The sequence below is a fragment of the Crotalus tigris genome, unplaced genomic scaffold, assembly GCF_016545835.1.
Source record: "Crotalus tigris isolate CLP2741 ecotype Arizona unplaced genomic scaffold, ASM1654583v1 scf7180000019364.2947544272:3078424, whole genome shotgun sequence".
Classification (NCBI taxonomy): domain Eukaryota; kingdom Metazoa; phylum Chordata; class Lepidosauria; order Squamata; family Viperidae; genus Crotalus; species Crotalus tigris.
Window position 1 is genome coordinate 1,962,448 of NW_024097500.1, and position 26,334 is coordinate 1,988,781.

A 26,334-nucleotide genomic window follows, 5' to 3' on the forward strand; every position below is an offset into this window, starting at 1 on the left:
TCTTAACTTGCAATTACTTGCTCTAGGACTCCTTTTCAGCAAAAATGGCATACAATTTGGTGATTTCTATGTAGTACTAATTTGTTTCTGCTGCTAGCAACATGTCTGGGCAAACAAAACATTTACCGTAGCCCATTAAACATTGCCACACATCTAAATTCCAGCACAGACCAGAAGTAAAGAGAAAGGGCTGCCAACAAAGGCAATTTGGACACAGATGTTTGGGTTGTAAAAGACATGTTTTCATGTATTATGTGCATGATAAAATGTACATTTTCTCTGTGCTTTTTTTCTACGAAATGGCCTAAACCACATTTTATCATTTAGAAGCAGCCTTAAAGAACAGGGAGATAAGGAACCCTTCCATTTAACGCATAGGAAGACTAGCAACTCTCTATGAAAATGTTTATTTTCAAAAATAAACTGTTAGCTACCATTTTTTTTACATGCGAAGAGGTCCTATATGCTTTGGATTCAACTGACTGTTTAAACAGGATATTTTGATTTTCTACCACTCAGAATATCAGAAAATAGTATAGTTTAATTCATGCCTTTAAACCAGTGCATAATTTCAGAACTGTTATGTGAATCATTAATAGTTAATACAAAGAAGATGATGAAAACCTTCAGTCACATTGAAGCTAGTAATTGCTGAACACTCATTTAAAAACTAATATTTGCACTTGAAATATTAGCCATAAGGGCAATGTTCATGAAAAAATCTCAGATAGTAAACCGGTATCAGATGCTAAATGCAAACGGGGAGAAATCAGTGTGAATTCCCAGTGATACAGCAGGATATGTCAATGTTTCTCAACTATGCCAACCTGAAGAGGGGTGGACTTCAACTCCCAGAATTTCCCAGCCAGCATGGGAATTGAAGTCCACCCCTCTTAAACTTGCCCAGGTTGAGAAACACTGTTTTATGGCATTCAAGAATTGCTAGAACAGACAACATTATAACACAAGCAAGTAAACAAGAGTAGAACATGAGTTGCTCACTCATCAAGAGCAGCATGGGAAAACCTAGCCACAACTAGCCAGAAACCCTATAATAATTCAGAGTATTAAGATGAATTAATAGGCCCTCATCTATGCTATTTTATGACAATAATATCAATCCAATAAGGAAGAATAACTCGAAATCCAGAAATCATCTTACCATACTATTGTTCAGATTCTTGTCAACTTTACAGAAGGTGTGTGGCGGGGTTTCCCCCTTACTTGGGATAATGATGCAGATGTCGGTGACCGCCAATGTGTTCTGGGTCATATTCTCCAAAGCTCTTCGATAGGTTAGATAAACTTTCTGGGACGAGGCACCGCTACTGATATTCGCAGGGCGGCCAGATGGGGTGGTCTGAATGATCTCACAGCCCTGTTTTAACCTCTCTTTCCCATCGTACAACACCCTAGGCAGGAGACAAATGAAAAGCAAGTGCTTAGCCAACTCAACTCTGAAATTATGCCTAATGTTCTAAATAATCATCTGTACTATAAATTTGATTAGGACATTATTAATATTGAGAGTTTTATTTTTTTTATTCCTTTCTTAACAACCTCCAGAGAGAATTTACTTTTTTCATGGCAATCGAATTCTGAGTCAGTTTTTCAGTTTTTCACAGCTGCTCGTCTCGGATGGTATAAGATCCTATGATTCTGTGACTCCATGGAAAGGCCCAGAGTTTCAACGCCTTTCTCTGGATGCTTCATTTCAATAGTGATCTCAGTAGAAGTGAGTTTTGGATGCACACCCAAATGCGGGAAAGCCCTCAACATGGCCAAATTTATCCTCCTGAAGGATGCAGCTGCTTTAAAGCTCGGAAGGCGGGTGTTTCATTCACCTGACATACATTATGAATGGCTTATTTTAAATTCTTTGCACAGCCTATTCAAAACTCCTTCAATTTCATTCCCTACGGATGCTTTCTGCCATATTAAATGCTTCCCAATTCCTTCTAGGTTTCCCCAGAACAATAAACTGGGAAAGTAAAACTAACTTACCCCAGATCTGTAAGTGGGGGTTTATCCCTTCCTCTCCTGTAGCACATATATATTTGGGGCCCCATGAGGCTGCCATTGTTGAGATCAGCAGACAGTCCTGACGGAGTGACATCGATGCATTTGTATCCAGGAGGGATCTCTTCCCCAAGAGATTTAATTATCACCGCCACGTCTGTGATGGGTTCTTTGGGCTTTGCAAGCTTATGGCAAGCATCGTTGAAGTGGATTTCCTCCTCAAGTGGTTTGGAAATATCAGTTAATCCCGCCACCACAAAATAGTCAGCAACCCGAGATCCTCTGTCTTCCATCTTCCATTCCAGAAAGTTCTATCTGGCAAAGGATTAAAAAACACACACACACACACACAGTGAACTTGACCATATAGAAGTATACCTTAAAACCAGCAACTTTCAAGAACTAGTACATTGGGGGGAGGGGGGAATGACTTGGCCACGTTCAGTTTTATGTAAAACAGTCGTCTCCTTCCCCTCATAATGGAATGAAAATACACTTAGGTTTCAGGATTCTTCTTTTCATCCGCAGCTTAAGCAAAGGGAGAAAACATGGCTGAAGGCTTTTCCCCCCCGGACTCAACATTGCTGATTCACTAAGTATTCAAGTCTTTAATCCTACATTAAGGAGAAAGAATTAGAAGGAAGGCAAAAAGGCTCTAAAGGAGAAAGAAAACGAAAAAGGAGGGAGCAATGACTTTTCAATCACTGCTCCTTCACTATGAAAGCCCCACAGCTGATATCACAGTCTATAAAATAAAATAAATTTCAAAAACAGCATTTGGCTTTCTTTAGTCTCCAGTTTGCCTCCACCTTATCAGCACAATTGAGCTGGCAATTCTGAGTTTGAAGCCAATCCCTTATCCCTAGTGCAAGGGTAGGCCACCTTGGCCCTTTTATGACTCGTGGTCTTCAACTCCCAGAATTCCTGAGCCATGGCTTAGGAATTCTGGGAGTTGAAGTCCACGAGTCATAAAAGAGCCAAGGTGGCCTACCCCTGCACTAGGGATTGAGGCTTCTCCTCTTACCTGAGGCTCAGTTGTCCATGACGGGAGGAGAGGGATCTCCAGTGGTAAGGAAGAAGAAAGATGAAAGCAAAAAGCAGCTCCTCTCCTTTTCTCAAAGCTTACTGGAAAGCAGAAAACTCCCAGCTGCTGATTGACTCCTCAGCATTTAAGTTTCCTGGGCTTCAGTTGTCTCTGCCCATCACCTGGATCCAAAAATCAGTTCATTGTTCTTCAGATGCATTGGAACGCGGCAACTCTTGCAGCCGGGCCTCCAAACCAGCAATAAATCAGTACAATTTGCACTGAACCGGCTGATATTGCTTCATAGGTTCCAAGAACTAAGCCTCGATACAATCAAACCTATTTTTAAACTATGGCCTGCCAACCTTCTAGGGAAGTCAGGGTGACATGCGTAGCTGTCATTCACCACTTTCACTTCCCCCTTGTTCTCAAAGGATGTAGAGAAAGGACAAGAACTCAGGGAGGCCCCAGGTTGCCTAATGATTAAAAGGGTCCAAGGGGAAACATTTCCGTCACTCAGTTGGGCAATGCTGAAGAACCTCTCTGTCCTCTTGTAGGACGCTTCCTTCCCGTTTTGGACTTCCTATTCATCACTAAACATCAAGAAGAGCCGCCGATCTGCTCTACCAGAGCGGTTGAGTTACAATCTTGAACAGCCAATCATTCCTGGAGTCAAGCTGGCTGGAAAAACATCTTCCACTTCTAAGACTAGACTGAGAAAACCTTCACAGATAAAGAGGAAAACATCTACCGTTGAAGCCAAGTTTATCAATAAATAATATTCATTGCTTTGAGCAGGACAAGAAGCAACGGATGGAAACTAATCAAGGAGAGGAGCAACCTAGAACTACGGAGAAACTTCCTGACAGTGAGAACAATTAATCGGTAGAACAGGTTGCCTTCAGATGGTGTGGGGCGCTCCATCCCTGGAGGTTTTTAAGAATAGACTGGACACTAGTTATCTCAAAAGGTATAAGGTCCTCTGCTTGAGCTAGGCGTTGGACTAGAAGACCTCCAAGGTCCCTTCCAACTTGGTTATAATGCTGTTATTCTGATTTAGAATACAGATAAGCACAAAAAACCCGCTATTATTGGTTCTTTCAGCTGCATCTTTGCAGTCACAGCTTCATTTTTTTAAAAAAAGGATTATCATAAAGATAATTCCTCTGTGTGTGGGAAGGGAGATATTCAACAGAACTTCCGATGATGACGGTGACATCCCATCACGCCTACATCATCTCTCTCCATGACTACTGAAAAGTGGCTATGTTGTTTCATCCCCACTAATATGGCACTTTTCCCCCCCCCCCATAATCCTGGTAAAAACACTCAGAATTTCCAGCTCAGTTGTGCTGATAAAATAAGAGAAAGACATCAAATATTTATAGGGTGATCCAAACGACACAAATACAGACTGTTCTCAAAAAAAGACAAAGCAGTTTATATCTAAGGATGACCTGCCTCTCCACAGGGAAGAAGTGGTTTTTCCCCTCCTTAATCCCTGGAAGCTGATGCTATTTCATCATACAGGCTAATCTAATTGATTTAAAAGAGGATATGGAGAGTTTTTTAATTGAAACAGAGGAACCAGATTTCAGATTCTTTCTCCAGATGCAATGACTCCCTTGAAAACGTGGCTCCTGTTACAATGGAGGTTGAGCATTTATATAAAGCCAGCTAGCTCTCTGGCAGAAGAGAAAACAGAGATGACTCATCCGAGTTCAACAGAGAAGCTTCTTCCATCCCCTCTGTGTACAGCAAGTAAATCCTCCATCGAAATGGTTAATTCTCAAAAAACAAACAAACAAAAAAAAAACCCAAGGATTTCAGCCAACTGCAGATTTTATAAACCTCATTTAACAAATCTCTCCTTGAAACAATATAACAATATCTGTTTAACCTAGGCTAATTATTGTAATTATTAAAAAGAAGAAAGCATATCGTTCTTGTTTTTCAGAATTATCATTGTCTCTAATCCTGGCCATTTCACACTTTTAGACAGACAAAGAAATGTTTTCCTACCTCTCAGCAGACGATCAGAAACATCCTGCAAAAACCCGTTCTCAAGCAGAAGATTCAAAGTTTGGGGAAAAAAATAACCCAGTAATGGTTACATCACAGCCTCCTGCTATGTCAGACAACAATTGCCTAATAACGGCACGTTTCACTTCTGAGAAATTAAAATGGTATATGTGTCAAACAACGATTACATCAACGATACCTTTTTATGACCATTTATTTGGTCGTGCAATTTCCTTTTGGCTTTCTTCTTCTGAAAAGCGTATTTCCAACACTTAACACAATGGGGAAAATTCACATTCCATTTGTTATCCTAAGGCGCAATGGATTTTAACTAACTAGAATTTCTTTCCAAGCTGATTTGTTCATTAGCTTTCTGTCCTATGCCCTTTCAAAGAACCTCAGGAAATTAAGGGGTCCCCTACTTTTATTCCTGGGGAGAATGAAGACAAGGCTTAGAGAAGACCTCAGAGCCGTCTTCCAATATTCGAGGAACTGTCACAGAGAAGAAGGGGTCAACCTATTTTCCAAAGCACCAGAAGGCAAGACAAGAGGCCATGGTTAGAAAGTAATCAAGAAGAGAAGCAATCTAGAACTAAGGAGAAATTTCCTGGTAGGGAGAACTATTTCTCAATGTAACAGCTTGCCCTCAGAAGTTGTGGGTGCTCCATCACTAGAGGTCTTCAAGAAAAGATTGAACAACCATTTACCCAGGATGGAATGAGGATTCCTGCCTTGGCAAGGGGTTAAACCAAGGTCCCTATGATTCTATTCCTATTTCATTTACACGTACAGTAGCAATCTACATAGCTGCCTGGTTCAGGAAGTAGACAGCCACTTAATATTCACACATAAGGAATTATCTAGATGAATGAATAATAGCATGTTAGCAATGTAATTAAGAAACACTTCAAAATACATTGTTGGTTATTGTATCAGCTGGCCTTAAACCCCAACACTGTTTTTTCCTTCTGTTCAATCCAGTCTGATTATCAGACACAAAGTAATTATTTAATATTATTTAAGACAGAAGAGCAGTTCTTTCATTTTTTTCTTCTTTTTATTTGGTCAACATGAATTAAAAGGAGCATATCCTAACCTCTGTGGGATGAGGGACATTCCAAATTTAAATTCTAATTTTTTTCCCTTCCAGTTGACAAGCAGAATACAATAACTGCATATATCAACACTGTCTTTTTTCAAAGCATACCATAACTCATTTTGTTTCTTGCTAAGAAGAACAAAACCTACAACTGTACTTATCCGATGGCAACACATCTGGGCTACAATATCACCTTCCTTTGTGCCACAACCCAACAATCATCTCACTCAGTAAACCACACCAACACGTCTGTCAACCGGTTCAGCCATATAAACCAATTGGCCAATAAATCTATATCTTCAGAAGATTTAAATGTGACGAAGTACAAGGATAAATTTTATCAACGTGGAAAGTAGATTACAAGAAAGAAAATCTTTGCTGCCCTTGATATATTTTCATTTTGCCTTCTGGAAAGGTTGCACTCTTCTTTTTCCTATAAATAAATCTGGTTCTACGTTTCAGCACAGAAGCCCCAAGGAAAGCTTTCATTATTCAGTTAGCTTTGCCAGAACAATTCCAGAGTCAAGTCATAGCCTTATATCACTTCCATCCCAAACCCTGTTATCACAACTGTACTCTTTTTTGTAGCCTTGCATTTGTATCTGACCTTACAACTGAATAACTTAGTTGCTCCCCTGAAGAAGATGAACTAGAATCAAAGGTGCCACTTGCTGGCATCTATTATGGAGCAAAAATTAAAACATTTCCCATAGATGATTGAAGAAAATGAGCCAAGAGATCCTAAGTTTTTATTTTGAAGAGATACTGTTACAACTTAAGAGTCAACATAGATAATTAGATACTACCACTTTATAATGCCTTAGTAAGACCACGCTTGGAATACCGCATCCAATTTTGGCTACCACAATATAAAAAGATGTAGACACTCTCTAGAAAGAGTGCAGAGAAGAGCAACAAAGATGACTGGAGCGCTGAAGGCTAAAATGTACGAAGAACGATTGCAGGAATTGGGTATGTCTAGTTTAGTGAAAATAAGAACCAGGGGGGGGGACATGATAGCAGTGTTTCAATATTTGAGGGGCTGCTACAAAGAAGGGGTCAACTTATTTTCCAAAGCACCAGAAGGCAAGACAAGAAGCAATGGATAGAAATTGAACAAAGAGAGAAGCAACCTCAAATTAAGGAGAAACTTCCCGACACTGAGAACAATCAACCAGTGGAACTGCTTGCCTTCAGAAGTTGTGGGTGCTCCATCACTGGAGGTTTTTAAGAAGAGACTTGACAGCCGTAACATGCAAGAGCCCAGGTCCATTACTGAAACCAATCTCTCCCAGGATTATATCCCTGCATTTTAATAATTGAGAAAATGAAAAATAAAAAAACGGATAGCAGAAAGATGGGACTAAATGTGAAATGTAATGGTTTTTTTAAAAAACTATCCAATGCATCATTTGACTAATTGGCTCTCTTCAAACATTAAATTCAAGAGCGAAATACATACCGCCCACCCACTCAACATTTCCAGAATACACATGAAACATAAATCTTGATTGGGGTTGTGTCCAAGTCACATTTGTGCATTTTTTAAAAAAATAGAACATGAGATTAGCAGGGTTCCAAAAGGCACTGCCATAATTAACAAGCTGTTAAGTGTTATTAGTATCTGGCCTGCTGATTTTTCTGGTTATTAAAGAAGGGATAACCATAAAAAATCTCATAGCCTCTACAGTTTACACTGCTGCTCTGTTAGAGGAAAAATACTAATCATTCTGTTTTGAAGTAACCAATATTATGTAGACAAGGGAGAGCATCAAGAGCTGGCACAGATAATGGGCTCAGTGGGCACATTCTGGGTACTATTAAAGGCAGCAAAGTGGAAAATGGGCCAATTTATGCATGTACATTTTCCTGTCTTTTCAGTCATCTCAACTGGATGCAGAGGAACATTATGATGAATTAGGGATTCATTAAAAGGGTGGGTAGCGTTTGATTTTTCATCTCCGCTAGCAAACTGGGTTGAGCCACTGTGAATGATGTTTATCCAGTCTACCCTAGATATCAGTTTTATACAGTTCAACTGAATTTCAGGCCTGCTGAGCAAAAACTTCAAAAATTTCTTTCTTCACTCTATGCAGTGAAACTTTTTGCCATGTTTGTGGTGCTGCAGGGCTGCAAGGGTGCATATCAAAATCAATGTCAACAAATGATTTGTACATGTAGATAATCACTACCTCAACTCTTCCTGAATTTTGTTTGAGACTCTGATGATATATAGACATTTTTAAAAAAAAAACAATGAAAGCTTCCTAAACAAAGCTAAATTCAAATAAAAATTTGTTCTTACGATCCAGAAATCCATGACTGTTATAATGCAGAAAGATATTAATACAATTCCTGATCTTGGATGAATAACAAAAAAAAAAATAACTAAAGCACCTAACCATTTCTAACATGAATTTTGAAGCTATTTATCTAGTATATTTCCTCTAGTGTCAAACACTAACAAAAAAAATATCTAAAGGAAAATTACTGTATCCATTGGAAACCAGAAAATGAAGGGGGGTGGGAGTGGAACGACTCTTCCAAATAAATCTGAGGCATCTAATTTTAAATAGGAGTTTAATCTCCTCCTTACTCAACACACATTAAATTACAGCTTATAAACCATCCTCATTCACAAAGAAAATGAGGGAGTTAAACCAACCAATCATTTTTATGTTTCGTGGGAAACTGGTGAAAAAGATGACTACTGGGGTCCCCCTGGAACCTCCAAATTGTTCCAGAGCTCTGGACAATACTCTCCCTTTCATTACATTGGCCATTCCTAACATGCCTTCTAATACTGACACCTGATGTTCCAATCTTTATTCCGGTCATAGATCAACATAGACCCTTGATGCTGAAATTTTGAAAAGTGTTCGCAAATCATAGCGTAATTAACCTGTTTCCTCCAAATTTTCCAGTATTTCCCCAATAAAAGCATTTTTCTACGCCCGAGCTTTGCCTTGCATATCTCCCTCTCAACACTCCATCTTCACCAAACAATATCCTTCCTTCCAACACAAATTCAATTAGTAGCCAAATAGCTTCTCCCCCTACATATTCTCAAATTTAGAAATAATCTCCAAAAAACAAAATCCTTTTGAATCTGAAAGTTCATACACTATCTGGTTGATCTTACAGAATTAGGATTCCGTTTCTCCTGTGAATGTGTTTATAAAAGACCAACAGAATTACCTAACACTATAAATATAGCCATTCCCAACTGCCTAAGCTTGTCATTGCACTGTTCACACAAGTATAGCAACTCCAGCAGTTAAGCCCCCAACTCTATTTTCCAATAACAAATTTCCATGTATCGGATTACTAGTCCTACATAAGTTACCTCAAAGACAAAGAAATAAACTTTTAGAAAAATAATCCTCCTAAAAGGCAGTCTGAAAATATCACTGCTACTACCAATAACCAGTAATAATCCTGTACTAAAAATACTATCAAAGAAAATCTTTTTCTACCTCCGCTTCAGTCTTGGGTAATAAAAATCAAGCGTATTTATTTCTATTTCAGTGCAAAACAAGAACTGCTTACCTAATTTTCAGGTCTGAAGTCAGAGTAATTTAAGCATTTGTGCTATAAATCCCAAGAAGGTTAAGGATTCTTCTTGTATACAGCAAAATGTCAATATTCTAAGCTGTTTTTATTTTCCTTTACTGAAGCATGTGAATCTTCCGCTTCTTTACTGTAGGAACAGAAGACTCACGCCCTTCAATATAAATGAAATAGGATATACACAGTAAACATTTCATTATCATTCTACGTACAAGGAATGGGATAGATGCAGCCAACCTATAATTATAATTCTACATAAATGGAACCGGATATATACCCGGTCTGTTATGTTTACATGAAATAGGAACGTATATTGCATTTAGTAAAAAGCAAAGCTGGCGTTTTCTTCCAAATCATTTCTCTTTGAAAGGGCAAGAGGGCTCTTAGATTGGAAGACAATAAAATAAAAGAGGCAAACCAGCTTTCCTGACTAATTTTCGGATGTGGGGAGAGAAGGGAGGGGAGGAAGGGTCTAAAATACAGATTGAGTTTCTTCCTGGGGGAATCTCTGCCGACAGACAGGCATCCCTTGTACAACTGCCCTGTGCCTGACTTAAAATGCCCGACAAAAAGAGAATTTAGGATGGGTATATTGAGGTGAAGAAAGCTGGAAGAGGCAACCTGGAGCCACTCTGTGATGGAGAGTGGATGGAGTCAGAAGATCAGAACATCTCCCACCACCATGTAGGGTATCCTTGTATTTGTAGGGTTTTCAAAAAGAAACTGAGTAGTCATTTGTCCGGGATGGAATAAGATCTCCTTGCCTTGGGCAGGAGGTTGGACTAAGTGACCTCCAAGGTCTCTTCCAGCTCTTTGATTCTATGTCTCAACAGCACATGGGGGGGGGGTGTTCCACATAGCTTTCCTCTTGTGGGAAACTCCAAAAAGGGAACTCCTTTTCCCACTGCCCCCCTCTCCCCCAGGACTTCTCCCTCGCTGCCTTCCTGGGGGTGACCCGAAGGAATGAAGCCAACGCCCATCATCCACTCCTGCCCCCAGCTTCTCCTGCTGGGCTACCCCAAGGATGCCCAAGGCTCCGGATCGGGCACCCTCCAGGTCCTTGTTTGCCCCGAGAGACGGGCAGTGCCAACCCCAGGCAAAGGCTCCAGCATGGCAGGGAAGCAGGGGGAGGCTGAGAAAACTGCTCCCCCCCTCCAGGACCATCCTAACAATCACTATCCCAGCAATAATTAAGAATAACAATAATAATTGCCTATTATTGCTCGGTCCATTGATGACCCTCCTACAGGAGCAGCAGCAACAGCATCCTTAAAGCGAGGAAGGCTCTACATCCCAGGCGGACCCCCGGCTCTGGTGCCCTCCATGAACCCCCCCGTCCCGAAAATGGGGAGGGCCGCCGCCCCCTCACTGACAGAGACCTTGGGGGGCTTCAGCGCCTCCTCCCCCGGGGACCTCCATCACTGCTACCTACGCGAGGGAGTCGGCTGCCCTCCCTTCCCTGCGCGCCCCGCTCACCTGAGGCGGAGGAGGCCCGTCACGGCGCCGGTAGCGGCGGCCTCCGGTCAGACGCGACTCCGCCAGCAGCGGAACCACCTGCAGCCGCCATCGCGCCTCGCGCCCCGCCGGGGAGCCGCGCGCCCGCCGCCATCTTGGCCGAGGGGAGGGGCGCGCGGGGAGGGGGCGGAGCCACGGCTGCCCTGGAAACCAGCCCGCTGGGGGAGGGGGGAGGGGAGAGGGTGCCCCTCAATTATGGTGGGGGGGCTGAGGGGGGCGGCAGAGACGCCCAGCAGAGCTTTCCCCCCCCCAGTAATAGAATAGAATAGAATAGAATAGAATAGAATATGAATGAATGGAATGCAATAGAGCTGGAAGGGACCTTGGAGGTCTTCTAGTCCAGCCCCTTGCTCAAGCAGGAGAATCTATACCATCTCAGACAAGTGGCTACCTCTTCTTAAAAATCTCCAGTGACATCATCAATATCATCAGTGCTATAAGGCAGTGGCGTTTGAGTTGATGGTGTTACCTAGTTTGAGTCATGAAACGTCTGCAAGAAGACTACCAGGTTTAGAGAGCACCAAGGACCCCTCACAGTATTAATCACCCAAATAATGAGAAAATCTTGGGTTCAAGCAGAATAGGGGGTCCACAGACACCCATGCAGCAATCTCTAGAATAGGGGGGAGGGTCGAGCAGAGGCCCCGAGCAGATTACCTTACGAAGCACCCCTGGAACGGCTTGCCTTCAGAAGTTATGGATGCCCCATCACTGGAGGCTTTTAAGAAGAGACTGGACAGTCATTTGTCTAAAAAGGTATAGGATCTCCTGCTTGAGCAGGGGGTTGGACTAGAAGACCTCCAAGGTCCCTTCCAACTCTGTTATTTTGAAGGCTGCAATGTTTACAAATAAACATAATGGTTTCTGCATAGATTTGCTCCCAGATGAAGTGTCAGCAGCCTTACAGTGTTATTGTTTTGTATCTATTTTATTTTGTTCCAGGAAGGAACTGAGTACGCTTACTGAAATGTACTTAAAGATCTGCATGAGGAGTCTCAACATTATTGTCTCTCTTCAAAATATTAATTGCTGTAATTCAGGTTTTTGCAGACTGATGTTATTAGCAACACAAATGGCTTATTGGCATAGAACAGCGATGGCTATTTATAATGGAAGACAGCCACCATTTATTGAAATATTCATGTAGAATTTTCATAGATGGATGTGTGTCCATTAATTTATTCCCTCTCTGTTTTTCTTTCTTTATAGTCTGTTTCCTTTAAAGAATAATTCTGTATGTTGATTTTTTTTACATTGAATTCAGTTAATAAAACCATTTTTTAAGTTAAAGTCCTAACCATATTATGCACAGTGGCTAAATCTGTGTGTGTGTGTGTATTTGATATGGCATTGATTCTGGGTGGAGAAGAAAAAAGAAGCAAATATTTCTAATGTAAACAGTGAGCAAATATAATATTTCTTATTTCAAACATCTAATTGCCTCATGCCTTTATTCTTGTTCTCTAAGGATGCTTAAAGGTTACACAAAATGAGACTTTTGGCCTTCGATCTGCCTATTAAAATTCAGACTATGATGCCAAGAAAAGCTCTTGGTCTGTTTGTCAGGAAATTTAGCATTGATTCCTTAGAGCTTATGTTTGACGGGAATTGATTAACTTTAAACTAAGCAAAGAAATAATATATTTGAATGCAGGGGTAATGATGACGCAATACTTAAAACAGCAGCTTTAAATATTTTTGTTTCTACTACAAAAGCAGGTTTGGGAAAGGAATGATACTGGCTATAATTTATAAAAGAAGAAAGCAGGTATCAGGTGTGAGTGTGGACATAAGACTACAGTGCTCAACTTACAATCATAATTAAACCCCCCCCCCCCACACACATACTACTACTACTACCACCACCACCACCACCACCACCACCACCACCACCATCCTCAGTCACTCTTGGATACAGATAGTCTTCAACTTATGACAATTCAGCCCAAAATTTCTGTTGCTAAGCAAGGCAGTTCTTAAGTGAGTCACTACATTAGTTAAGTTAGTAACACAGTCCCTTTTGACTTTGCTTGTCAAAAAGTCACAAAAGGGGATCACATGACCCCAGGACACTGCAACCCTCATAAATACGAGTCAGTTGCCAAGCATCCAAATTTTGATCTTGTGACCATGGAGCTGCTGCAATGGTCGTAAATGTGAAAAATGACGCTAAGTCACTTTTTTCAGTGCCACTCTAACTTCAAATAGTCACTAAACCAAAGACTGTAAGTCGAGGACTACTTACATCTGCATAGTTTGATTTTTCCTCCTGGAATTAAGCCATAACAGGGAAATATTGTTGTGAACGCACCAATAATTCTGGGCTGGGAAGTCAGTGTGACAGGCTGAAAAATTTTGGAATTTTGTAACCAAATACTTGAATGGCAAGTCTTAATCTCCTTTCTGAAACACATTTAGTTTGCAAAGGACATTCCCAGTAGACAATGTCCCATGTTTATGGATTACAGACGAATGTATTTTATTGATAGTTGTAGATCATTCTCGTTCCTTCCCAGACTTTCTGTTTGAAGTTCAAAAAGAAGAGCAGTTACTTTGGTACAGATTTTTACAGGATGCTTTTACAGTATCCCAAATCCATCTGCCTTCTTCTGCCTTCCTTCCATGTTAACAGTTTTCTAGGATTTACGTGACACTCACGTTCTACCACGATTAATACATTTACACATTTTGCCTGCCATTATTCTAAGAATCTCCAGCAACAGAAGAAGGCACATTAGGATACTTCATCCCTCGAAATGCAGTGCCCTGGCCGAAGACAACGGGCCCACCCACATCACCAGCTGCTTTTGATTAATCCACTTCTCATTCTGCAAAAGCCGCTAATGAATATTCTGCCCCACCATGGGCCGGCTTTCTCTGGCAGAAATCTGATCTTTCTTTATAGCTGCTAATCAAGAAAGGAGAAAAGTTAAAACACCAACATCGTTGACTACGCAGAAGAAAAATGAGCAGTCTGTCCAACACAGTTGTGAAAAAACTCAGGTTAGTGCAAGTTATCAGTTTGCAGTTGCTCCCAGAGGGAAATTGGTGGTTTTATGTTATCCCTTCGACAAGTATAATCAGGACTCCCTAGTGAAAAAATGAACCACATTCCATTCAAGTCAAGTCTCAGGATGAAAAAAAAAGTGACTTTGTATGTTGGAGAAAACAGCAGGCAGTCCACTGACCCACGATCTGGAGAAGTTCCAAAAATATGTCTTTATCTGGGAGAAGAAAAAGCTTGCAATGTTCCTGCTGATGGGTTGACATTTCAGAAGCACGGGGTGAAACCTGCCGATGACATTTGCAGCACAGATTTCCTGGAATTGTAAAAGCTCAAGAAAGCGTTTGATCAACTGTCTCCTCTTGCAATTGCACGGAGGAAATGGGTGCGACTCTGGCCACATCGCCGGGATTTGGGAAGTCTTTTTCAAGAGACAGCATTTCTCCAGCCCTGGCTCCTGCTAAAACAAAATACAAAACTTTGGCACACAGATCTGTGCAAGGATAGGCTACCTCTGGCAACATAACTCATTCTCAATGCAGTAACCGGATCCCTGAAAACCCAGCGTGGTACACTTTGGGGTCTATTTGTTTGTGTACCTAAAAGATTTTTAAATGATTAGATTATCTCAAGAGGAAGCAAGCTTTAGATGTTGTGCAGCGAAATGTGCCAGGGAGGGTTTGCAAGTGGTCAGCCTTCACCAAATCCCAGTCTGTCCTACATTTTTGCCTAAATCATCACTTAGGAAATGCTTCTGGCATGTTCGTCTGAGAAAAATAATAGGAACCAGCTGCTAAAACACAAAAGCAGGAAGGCGAGGAACAGCCGCTTTTGGAACAGAGAGAGCAAAGAATGTGAAAATCAGGAATTCATTAGGAAACCTATCGCCATTAGAAAAACGTCAAAACCTCCTGGAGAATTTCAATCTCTTCAATAATAATATACTTCTTTTGATTTAAGTTGCAAAAATGTCCCATGCAGGAGAAATTAGGGCAAGGATCAATTTCCCCTTTTGGGGGGGGGGGGCTAAGACGGTTGCCCTGTCCCGGAGCCATTTGATCCCCTTTTGTGACCTTCTGACAAAGGAAGTCAGATTCACTTAACAACCGTGTTACTAATTGAAGAACTGCAGTGTTTCACTTAACAACTGGGGCAAAAAAAGATTGTAAAATAGGGCAAAATTTACTTAACAACCTACATTTGGGGCTCAATTGTGGTCATAAGTCGAGGAGTCCCTGTAGAGAGGAGGGAGTAAAAGGCAGCCTTTCTAGTGCACTGTGGTAGCTGCCATCTTGACTTTTTTGACCGGATCCTGCCAGATCCCTCTGCTGCAAAGCCTGCAGTGCTCTTCTGTGGGAATCCTTGGAAAACCTTGGATGCTTCAGAGATTTCCGTCTCCATGGCGACAGTCTGTGCTGCTGCAGCGGAGAAGGACGTCTTTGCAACTCCACAGGAAGAAGTTTGCAAATGTGGCTTTGGAAAGAGGATGTTTGGGCTTTTTTTCATCCTTCTTGCGGGCTTCACATTCCGCAATCGCCGTCATCCAAAGGAGGGTCCCGGCAAACACCTTTCATCATTTTCTGACGTAGGGATTAAAAAGCAGCCAGAACAACCGAGTTTTTCCTCTCTGTACACAAAACAAAAACATTTACAGGTAGTCCTTGACTTATAACCACAACAGAGGCCAAAATTTCCATTGCTAAGCAAGACAGTTAAGTGAGGTTTGCCCCATTTTACAAGCTAGGTGAATCACTGCAGTTGTTAAGTTAGTGACTCTGCCTGCCCCGTTGACTTTGCTTTCAGAAGTTACAAAAGGAGGTCACATAACCTCGGGACTCCGCAACCGTCATAAACATGACACAGTGAACAAGCGCCCGAATTTTGATCATGTGACCATGGGGATGCTGCAACGATGATCAGTATGAAAAACTGTCATAAATCACTTTTTAGTGACATTGTAACTTCAGTCACTAAATGAACAGCTACAAGTCGAGGACTCCCTCTACATGTTTTAATCCTCCTCTTTCCAGGTACAAAGTAGGTTTCTCAGTCCCATCCAACTGGGATTGTCAACTAGAGCAGATATTAACCACCAACTGTAGCTGATTTTCCTATAAATGGATCTTTCATACATAAGAATTTTATACATGGGAAAGGAGTATGGGGGGTGCTTAACTTATGACCAGGAACCAATCTTGATTTCTTCTCACATCTACTAATAGATATAAAATATTGATGGAGAAGAATATTTGTAGTTCACGGTTCCTTGTACTCTCTGAGCTTGGTTTTCTTGCAGACTTTTCATAACCAAACTAGATAACACCATCAGTTCTTGAAAAGAGTGGGCGTTGTGGAATGGAGGAGGAGGGGGAGGGGGAGGGGGAGGAGGAGGAGGAGGAGGAAGAAGAGGTGGTGAAGGTGGTGGTGGAGGAGGAGGAATGTGGAATCCTTGGTACTCTCTGAGCTTGGTTACTTTTTTGCAGACATTTCATTACTGAACTAGTAACTAACGTCATCAGTGTAGCATACTCAGACATTCAATATATTTCTTGCATTTTTTTATTGTGTCCAATGGGATCATTTTAATTTCCATCAAGAACACATTATTGGCCCTTGACTTGGCAGAAAAAAGATGCCAGAGTAATTAAGATGGCTCAGGTGACTGAGCCCTCTTCTGCCTCCGGAGCAGGGCTGATGGATGATGCTGTCCTTTAACGAGGGGTAATTTAAGGACCAGGTTTGGTGGATTCCCTCGGCTTCATTTCCTCTCTTACAGAGTGTCTACCACACTTCCCAAAGACTGCTAAGCACATGTTTAGCAGCAGGTCAAATATTCTTCCAGAAAAATAGCCAACCCATGGACAGCTAAAGCCTGAGAGTGCCTGAGGATGCTTTGTGATGCCCTGTTCTGGCATCTGGCAGAGAAATGCCTCTTTGGAAGTATGGATAGTCCTCAGCTACCTTTATCTGAATATATTTTGAGCAGGCACCCCAGGATTTCTGCTAGAAGAAATCTACCTGTGAGAAGCATTGGAACATCAGAACAGTTTTCCACATTAATCAGAATGCTGCAGCTTTGGTTTTGGACAGACATCTGGTATTTTTATATTAGGGAAGAGGCAGAAATCCAAAGAGGCAGAACAGAGCCCAGGGATTCAATGCCACGTTGTGTGAATCAAGCCTTTTCGGCTGTGTTCCTGCTAAATGTTTTTCCAAATCTCAACCACATCAATGGGAGCCTCTCCCAAAATATCAGTTGTGCTTTGGAAGCTCTGCTTCTCCGGGGGCTTAAAAACATGGAAGGGGAAAAGTTCATTTCCCCGTCTGTACTGCCTAAAATGGATGGTTTCTTGGTGAATACAGAATGGAAAAGTTCACAGCACATGGACTAATAGATTTGAAAAGGACGTTGGAGGTCTTCTAGTCCAACCCCCTCAAGCAGGATACCATGTACCATTCCAGCCCAGTCTCTTCTTAAAAGCCTCGTGTTGGAGCACCCACAATTTTTTGTGTGGTTTAGTGGTGGATGGAAAGAAGCCAGGAGGAATTGGGTGACCTTCCGCTTCCACCTCTGTGCGTGGAAACCCAATGCTTATCAAGGCAATGGGCATTTTTTAAAAAAAACTGTAGCATTGAAAAACAGGAAATTCTACCTGCCTATGGTTTCCAAAGTGTCAGGGTTGTGTGACCACAGGGGAAGACACTCAGCCACGCTTTGTCATGTCACCTGTTTTGCATCTTCTGGAGAGTGCAATCTTACTCATCATGGGTGGTTCAGCGGCGTTTAGTGTGTGCTACAAATTCATCCAGAGGTTGCCTAAGCTGGATTGTCAGAACTGCCAATCTATAACGCCAGGCATTGCCTGCTGTCAGCCTGCCGTGTTTAATGGGGAAGGAGGACTGCGGGGTGGGATAAGGGAGAGTTAGCATGGGAGGAATCAAAACTAAGCATCGGACTGCCCTGTGAGAGCCGCCAGCCCTTCCAAAGTCACACTAAAGGAACGCAGAACCGCTCAGCCCACGAAGACAGGGACTGTAACCCAAACAATTAGTTAGCATCGAATTGGACATTTGTTGATCACCAGAAGGGAAGGTGGGAACAAGGGAACATTAACCATATGCTTTGGGTGCAAAAACCTCAGATCTAGCTTTGCTTCTTCTGTAACCACTTGCTTTTTAGTAACTCCCAGAATTCCTGAGCCAGCATAAAAGAGCCAAGGTTGCCTACCTCTGGCCTAATGGGAAAAAAACTGCCTTTTATAATAATATAATAACAATTATAATAACAATCACCATTCTCTCTTCTTCCTCCTGGAAGCAGCTGCGCTCACGTTAGGTGCAAAGTCCTCGTGGCTGCCCTCTAGCGGTCGTGCTGAGCCTATCGCACGGCCCCACAGGAAAATTCTTGAAGCAAGTTCCGACAGTCTGCGCACGCGACTCGCGCATGCCCGGAAGGGGCGGCCCCTGGAGATCCCGGAACCACATTTCGCAGCCGTGGTGGCGGCGGGGAATGTTTTGGACTTCACCCAGGGCGGCGGGGGGGGGATGAGGAGGCAGGGGAGCCCCGGCCCTGGGGAAGACTGACGCGGCGCACCTCGGCTTCCTGCCGGAGATCCCATTGGAAACGAGCCGGCCGGCTTGATTGGAGGTCCGAAACAGCGAAGGTGAGCAGAAAAGATTGAACGCGGATGGGAAACCACCAGGAAAGCCCTGGGCGGAAGGGGAGTGTCTGCCTCCTGCTCAACTAGAATCCAAATTACAGCATCCCAGTAGATCAGGGGTAGGCAACCTTGGCTCTTTTATGACTCGTGGACTTCAACTCCCAGAATTCCTGAGCCAGGTATGCTAGCTCAGGAATTCTGGGAGTTGAAGTCCACGAATCATAAAAGAGCCAAGGTTGCCTACCCCCGCTAGATGATTATCCAATATTTGCTTGAATACATCCTGTAAAAGGGAGCCCGCCACTACTCTGGAGATAAACGCAGCCTGTACATAACAAACAATCTCACAGTAGCTTTTTTAAAATGGATAAAGTTGAGTTAGCAGGTGTCAGTGAACACGCTCATATAATTTGAAAGAGAGAGAGAGAGAATGCTGAAAATCTTATTTTATTTCCTCTGCAGAGATTTTTCCTTCTGCATTTGACAGCACAAAACAAGAGCCGCCATGCCAACTGTTGTGGTCATTGATGTGTCCCTCTCCATGACCCGGCCGGTCTCCATTGAAGGCTCTGAAGAGTATCAGCGGAAGCATTTAGCAGCCCATGGTCTGACAATGCTTTTTGAACACATGGCTACCAACTACAAATTGGAGTTTACTGCCTTGGTTGTGTTTTCATCTCTTTGGGAGCTGATGGTCCCCTTTACAAGAGACTATAACACTCTCCAGGTGCAGTATAAAAGCAACGATCTGCGCTTGTATTAAATTGTCACATGCTGCATATAAATAGATTATAAATTCATAGGATATTTTTGTCTCTCTGCGCTCCTCTTGTGGATGGGTAGTTATATAAATTTGCTTTCTAAATACTAACACACAGAAGTGCCTTCATCACATTACATCAGCCTATCCCACCTGGTCTGGCACTCTCCCCCCAGAAATGAGGTGGACCCCAGTCTCCTGACCTTCCATAAAGGTGTAAAAACATATTCTGTGCCCTTGCTTGGGACGTGCAGATGGGCATGCAGCCATAGGGGTGATTGGTGCCCTGAAAGATTAGGGCACTAAAAGCAGCCTTTCAATCAATTCTTAACATTTGATGCCTCTTTTAAATCTTACACATTATTTTTTATGCTTTCAATATTTTATTGTATACCGTACATCAGGGGTCTTCAAATTTGGCCCTTTTATGACTTGTGGACTTCAACTCCCAGAATTCCATGGCTGGCTGAGGAATTCTGGGAGTTGAAGTCCACAAGTCATAAAAGGGCCAAGTTTGAAGACCCCTGGTCTAAGTTAACCATGTCAGTTTGGAAGCCGAGCTTTGTTTTAGCCCAGCCCAATAAGTGTCCACTTTCTTTCCCAGGAAGCTTTGAGTAATATAGATGATTATGACAAAACGTGCTTGGAGTCAGCCCTGCTAGGAGTTTGCAGTATCGTGCAGCAAGAGTGGGGCGCTGCCATTCCTTGTCAGGTTGTCCTGGTCACAGATGGCAGCTTGGGCATCGGCAGGGGCTCCCTCCGCCACTCTCTGTCCACACTCAGCCAGCGGAGTGAAAGCAACCGGTTCCCGCTGCCTTTTCCGTTCCCGTCCAAGTTGTACGTCATGTGCATGGCTAACCTGGAAGAGGTGAGTCCCCTTTTTAGAGCCAGGAGGGGCTATAATTAGATCAGCCCTCCATTTGCATTGGCCTTAATGCTGATTGGGAGGGGAGGCATACGCTGGCTGAGGAATTCTGGGAGTTGAAGTCCACAAGTCATAAAAGAGCCAAGTTTGAAGACCCCTGCTTTATCAGGTACATGGAGCGATGAGACTAATAGCGAATTTAAATTGAGGTGAGGCCGGAAAAGGGAGGGAAAAGCTGGTGGGCTGTGCAGATGTAGTTAACATGGGAGGTATATTACTACAAGTAATTTGTCAACTAAGAATTGTAGTAAGCCTGAATTTGATACACGTGAGTTCAGCAATCTCTTGCACAATTACAGTATTTTAAAGTTTCTTTTTTTCCAAAAGTGCTGGTGTATGATCTGTCATATCCTAGGGGGTTAAAAGGTTATTTCTCTGGTATTATTTTGTGCTTGTTCTCTCATCAAACCTGGGTCCATTAATTATTTTGGGCAAAGTTTGGCCTGTTTGTCCTGCCAGTGAAATGAGCAGGGGCCAATGCAGCCTCTACATCAGGGGTGTCAAACTCTCAATGTCACGTGACATGTCACTATCTATCGTGACTTTTTTGCCATTGCCCGGCAATGGGGTGGGTGATGCATCCGGCAGTTTGACACCCCTGCTCTACATGCAAGGACACTTAGATACAAAGCCGAGCAGACAAATAAATAGCTGTGTTTTCTTTGCTGATTATTGGAAGTTCCCTTCTGTGATTAAAAAAAAAAAAATCTAACGTTCTGATACGATTTTTCCCTCGTGTGTAAAACGGTTTCCTTTCCATTTGAAGCTCCAAAGCTCCGATTCGCTAGACTGCCTTGAAAGGCTCATTGATCTAAATAATGGAGAGGGGCAGATTTTTACCATCGATGGACCCCTTTGCTTGAAAAATGTGCAGTCGATGTTTGGGTAAGCAATCTTGGTTAAGAGTCACCGCCTTCAATTGCAGTCAGGGTTTCATCAAGTTCTTTCAATCTGGTGCCCTCTAGATCAGGGTTGCTCAACCGTGACAACTTTAAGACGTGGACCTCAACTCCCAGAATTCCAGCATAGCTGACTGGGGAATTCTGGGGGTTGAAGTCCACCCATGAGAAATATGGTTCTAGATGCACGCAGCTTTAACCCTAGACATGTCTGGAAGATGTCAGATTGGCAAAAGCTGGTCTGTGTGATGCAGCTGAATACCACGAAGGACCAGTTTAGCCACCTACTTATAAATGGGGTTTACAAATCTCAAACTTTAAATTAGATGTACCATCTAATTCTCTCAAGGGTTTACTGCATGAAAATAAAAAAAAATAGGGTGTTTTGTTCATGTAAACCGAGCCAGGAAAGCATTGAATTACTTGCAGGTAGCAACTAAATACTATGGCCTCCCTATTCTATATATAATACTAAGCTACAATAGGATCTGTTGGCTTTTTGCATAATATAAGAATATTTTAAAAAAACAACCTTTTGTGTTATTTGTGAAATCAGATCATATATATTTCCCCATAAAGCTGCCTTCCTTTCTATCTTTTCAAAGCAGAACTGAGGGATTTCTAGAGCTCAAATACTGGGAATTGTGCATTTCTGAGTCAGGCGAGGGAGACCGTGTGCTTAGAGAAATTCAGAGTCCATTTGACATTCAAAGATCTGCAATGCACGCTGCTTGTTTTAATGCGTGTGGAACTCCTAGAGCTTGCTCTGTGTGGCTTGAACCCTTGCAGTGAAAGACCCAGTAGCAACTACTCAGTCACCGATCTGCATTTCCTCTCCTGAAAGCTAACTTGAATAAGCTCCCCACAGAGTGATTTATTCCTGTGGATTTTTACTAGTGATCCTCTCTTGTCCTAGGAAGCTAATAGACGTGGCATATACACCCTTCCATGCCGTTCTGAAATGTGGCCACTTGTCTTCAGACGTCCAAGCTTTTCCCAGGCCTGAGCCGTTCATTATAGATGAAGAAATCGATCCAATCCCTAAAACAATTAATACAGGTAAACGTCGTCTTCTCTGCAATGAATTTGGTCCTTGCTCTCTTCTAATCCCCTCTCTTCCTCCGCCTTAAAGACCATAACATCTAGCCATCACGCCCAATACAATAAGTCTGTAAAAAGGGAGCTATCGCCTGAAAGCAAAAATCCATTAATTTCCCCGTTTCTGATGCTGACCAGTTAGAGGCTTCCAGGAGGCTGAAGGGCAGGGGCTCTTCCCTGCTGCTGACCCCCAGTCAGTGGCAGTCTGAGAGACCTGGTGCCTCCAGCCCTGGAGGAAGGGATACATCCCTGCTGTTTTCTTGACCAAATAGCGCTTATAGCAATAGCACTTAGACTTATATACCGCTTCATAGTGCTTTACAAGATAGTCCAGTTGCCTTTTGGAAAAGCCCTCTTGGGGCAATCGTGACCTGGATGACTGAGAATCTCCCTAGACCAGGGGTAGGCAACCTTGGCTCTTTTATGACTCGTGGAATTCTGGGAATAAAAGGTTGCCTACCCTTGCCCTAGGCCTTTCACCCGTCTGAAATGAAAACAAAGTCCTCGGGACCGATGTCTGAAAGCATCCTTTTTTTCTGTAGATCTGGAAATTGTTGGCTTCATTGACATAGCAGATATCGCCAGCCCTCCGGTCCTGTCCAGACACCTGGTGTTGCCTATCGCACTCAACAAAGGTGAGCAATCCCCCCTGCCCCCCTCTGGCAGTTCCCCAGTGTGGCAGCCCCACAGGACAGGACAGACTCTGATGGCTTTCTGTTTTCTTCCTGCCTAGAAGGAGACGAGGTGGGTCCAGGGATTGCTGAAGATGTTGAAGACGAGAACTCAGCCAATCAGATTGCGGGAAAGATCCCCAACTTTTGCGTGCTCCTTCATGGAAGTTTGAAAGTGGAAGGGATGGTGGCTGTTGTGCAGCTAGGGTATGGCAGCTGGCTGGCCTCTGGGTGGGTGGTGGCAACGTGGACACAGCCAATGTCAGGGCCCACTAGAGAAGAGCCTGAGGCTGGGAAAGATCAAGGGCAATAGAAGAATGGGACGACGGAGAATGTGGTGGCTGGATGGAGTCACTGAAGCAGGAGGCGTGAGCTTAAAGGGACTCCAGAAGATGGTAGAGGATAGGAAGGCCTGGAGGAACGTTATTCATGGGGTCGCGATGGGTCGGACACGACTTCACAACTAACAACAACAACAAAGAAAGCAGGACTCGCGGAAGCAGTTTCTTTCCAAAAGGAACTTTTATTAGAAGCTGATAGCTGGCATGATAGGCAGGATCTGAGGGTTTCCCACTCAGATCGATAGGTTAAGAGTCCCAAGCAAAGCTCACCCCAGTAGTTCATCTGGTTAGTTCAAACGGGCCAATCCTCAGGTATTAAGTTCGCTATGGGAAAGGAGCTGATAACACCAGTCTTTGGTCTTTCACTTAACCACTGTGTTACTAAACAACTTCAGGGGTTCACTGAACAACTGGCAGGAAAGGTCGTAAAATGGGGCCAGGCTCCCTTAAGAACTGTCTCACTTGGCAATCTAAATGTTTTCTTCTAAGCAACAACAGCTGGTTCATTGCGAATGATCTGGCTCTTCCTTTCAGACCCGAATGGTATGGAATGCTCTATTCTCAAGCCGACAGCAAGAAAAAGTCCAACCTAATGATGTCTCTCTTTGAGCCAGGACCAGAGCCACTTCCTTGGCTGGGCAAGATGGCCCAGCTTGGTCCCATCTCAGGTACTGGCGATGCTGATTGTTGTTGTTCTGGGAGTTGAAGTCCACAAGTCATACAAGGGCCAAGTTTGAAGACCCCCTGCTGTACACCTTTTTTTTTTTTCCCAGATGCAAAGGAGAACCCGTACGGCGAAGATGACAACAAGAGCCCCTTCCCTTTGCAGCCCAAAAACAAACGAAGCTACGCTCAGAACGTCACGGTGTGGATTAAACCAAACGGTCTGCAGGTAAGCCAGCAGGATCCAACTTTGCTCCCTGTGAGCAGACAAAGCTCCTTACTAAAAAGATGAATAAGAACAGCAACCTTTCCTGAAAGATGGCCCCCCTTTCCCTTTCAATGCCCAAGAAGCATTGCGTAATTTAGCAGCGCTCTCTTCCTGTGGGCCCCTGGCAGGACCAGCCTATCCAACAGTCCACAGGGCTCCTTTGCTGAACAGAGGACGCAAATACAGCCCATGATAGTCTTCAGCATGCTGGTTGCACGGTTTTTATTCCAAGATCATCGGCCTGTTTGCTTTCCATGGGCGTGCAGGATGGAGTTTTGGACAAACTCAGGTCCTGTTGGTGCTTCTGAACTGCGGTGCTCAGGTGTTGAAAGCAGAGGCCATTAAACCAGAACACATCTCTTGCTTTTCCAACGGAGCAAAGCAAGGAAGAGTAATCTCTTTAGCTCCGCTTTGGGCCAGAAGGCCAAATACTACTTCTGGGTCTTCTCCACTCTTTCACAGACTGACGTACAGAAGATACTCAGGAATGCAAGGAAACTCCCTGAGAAAACACTGACCTTCTACAAGGTGAGTAGGGGAAACAGAAGGCCGATGTCCAACTCTTATTCAACAGTCTCATTTTTGGATTGGGCGGATGCAAACTTGAAAATACACGGTGAAACGGTGAGGTGACTTTGAAAGACACCATGATGAAATACAATAGCCTTAGCCGGTCTCTAGCATGGACCCTGTGCCAGCCCTTCGAGGTAGTCCAGACAAGAACCACAAACCATGAGTACAAAAACTACCTTCATTGTAAGGTACAATAACATATTTGAGGGGCTCCTAAAAAGACAAGGTCAAGCTATTCTCCTTCTGGGGGATGACCACCTTTGCATGAAAGTTGTCTCTGTCCTTTTCTCCTGCCTCCCAAGATCATTCCCATATACCCTTTTGCTCTTCATGTCCAGTGTACCCCAGACTGTCATGCAGCTTGTGGGCACCCTCAGCTGAAAATATTCCAGCTTCCTATATCAAAACTGTGTCCAGATAACTTCCACTATGACTCTTCTCTCTCTACAGTGCAGCCAGTAATAATTAGTCGAGTTTGTTGCCAGAGCCATTTTTTTATTTCCTTTATATTTATTTATTATGAAATTTATTTGCCACCCATCTCGTTTCAAAGTGACTCTGGGTGGCTTACAATATTAAAAAGCATTATAGGCATTAAATATAAATATGCCCAATAAATCACAATAGCATAAAACAGAATATTGATTTCCTGTTCCTTTTTCCAGAATCCAATCATTTATTGGGGGGGGGGGAATTCAAGAATGGTTTTTTTTTTTTTTCCGAGCCAGAGTGGGCTCACGGTGATTTTCCTTGGCTTGGCTTTTTCAGGAACTAAACCGGCTGCGAAAAGCCGCCTTAGCCTTTGGGTTTTTGGACCTGCTGAAAGGGGTGGCGGATATCCTGGAGAGAGAGTGCACTCTTCTGCCTGACACGGCACATCCCGACGCAGCCTTCCAGCTGACTCACGCAGCCCAGCAGCTCAAAATGGCGAGCTCCGGATCCTCCGAGTATGCTACTTATGACCACAACATCACACCACTGCAGACCGACTTCTCTGGCAGCGGGACAGAGCGGATGTGACAAGAACTTGGGCAGAGACTCTGTGGAGAATTCCTGTTCTAGTCGGTGTCGAGACTGCTTCCCTCACCCAGACTGGATTTTTATTAAACTTTACTCCATTTGTATTTCACTTTTCTTTTTGTCATAAAAAACCCAGGGAGGGTGTTCCCATCTCTAAAATCAGCCCACGACAGATCATCTCCAAATGCAGCACTTGCCCAGA

The 26,334-nt window shown here is 43.2% G+C and overlaps 2 protein-coding genes and 1 long non-coding RNA gene across 12 annotated transcripts in view; 1 reads left to right on the top strand and 2 right to left on the bottom strand.

The window, feature by feature from the left end:
• Window positions 1-11,355, bottom strand: part of DENND4A (DENN domain containing 4A) — a 50,998-nt gene extending 39,643 nt beyond the window's left edge. For 4 of the 10 annotated variants that reach the window (XM_039361946.1, XM_039361937.1, XM_039361944.1 and 1 more), the window contains exons 1-3: window positions 11,211-11,355; window positions 2,005-2,334; window positions 1,163-1,412 (exon numbers count right to left, since the gene is read on the bottom strand). In XM_039361946.1, the coding sequence (XP_039217880.1) occupies window positions 1,163-1,412; window positions 2,005-2,312 (558 nt within the window). In that variant the 5' untranslated portion in view covers window positions 2,313-2,334; window positions 11,211-11,355. Of the gene's footprint in view, window positions 1-1,162; window positions 1,413-2,004; window positions 2,335-3,043; window positions 3,699-7,355; window positions 7,470-9,713; window positions 9,889-11,210 lie in introns of those variants that run through there. The other 6 variants (XM_039361938.1, XM_039361940.1, XM_039361942.1 and 3 more) reach the window with 6 other exon arrangements.
• Window positions 11,356-13,653: 2,298 nt separating this feature from the next.
• LOC120316494 lies at window positions 13,654-18,724 on the bottom strand. Its single transcript, XR_005558974.1, has 3 exons — window positions 18,547-18,724; window positions 15,452-15,880; window positions 13,654-14,713 (listed from the first exon to the last, which is right to left on the bottom strand). It is a non-coding gene; the product is annotated as an uncharacterized LOC120316494 (long non-coding RNA).
• Window positions 18,725-18,765: 41 nt separating this feature from the next.
• Window positions 18,766-26,241, top strand: INTS14 (integrator complex subunit 14). Its single transcript, XM_039362184.1, has 11 exons — window positions 18,766-18,917; window positions 19,377-19,641; window positions 20,279-20,542; window positions 21,366-21,484; window positions 22,415-22,557; window positions 23,139-23,231; window positions 23,330-23,474; window positions 24,143-24,276; window positions 24,382-24,500; window positions 25,002-25,067; window positions 25,881-26,241. The coding sequence occupies exons 2-11, from the start codon at window positions 19,420-19,422 to the stop codon at window positions 26,130-26,132; spliced, it is 1,557 nt and encodes a 518-aa protein (XP_039218118.1). The 5' UTR covers window positions 18,766-18,917; window positions 19,377-19,419; the 3' UTR covers window positions 26,133-26,241.
• Window positions 26,242-26,334: the final 93 nt, after the last annotated feature.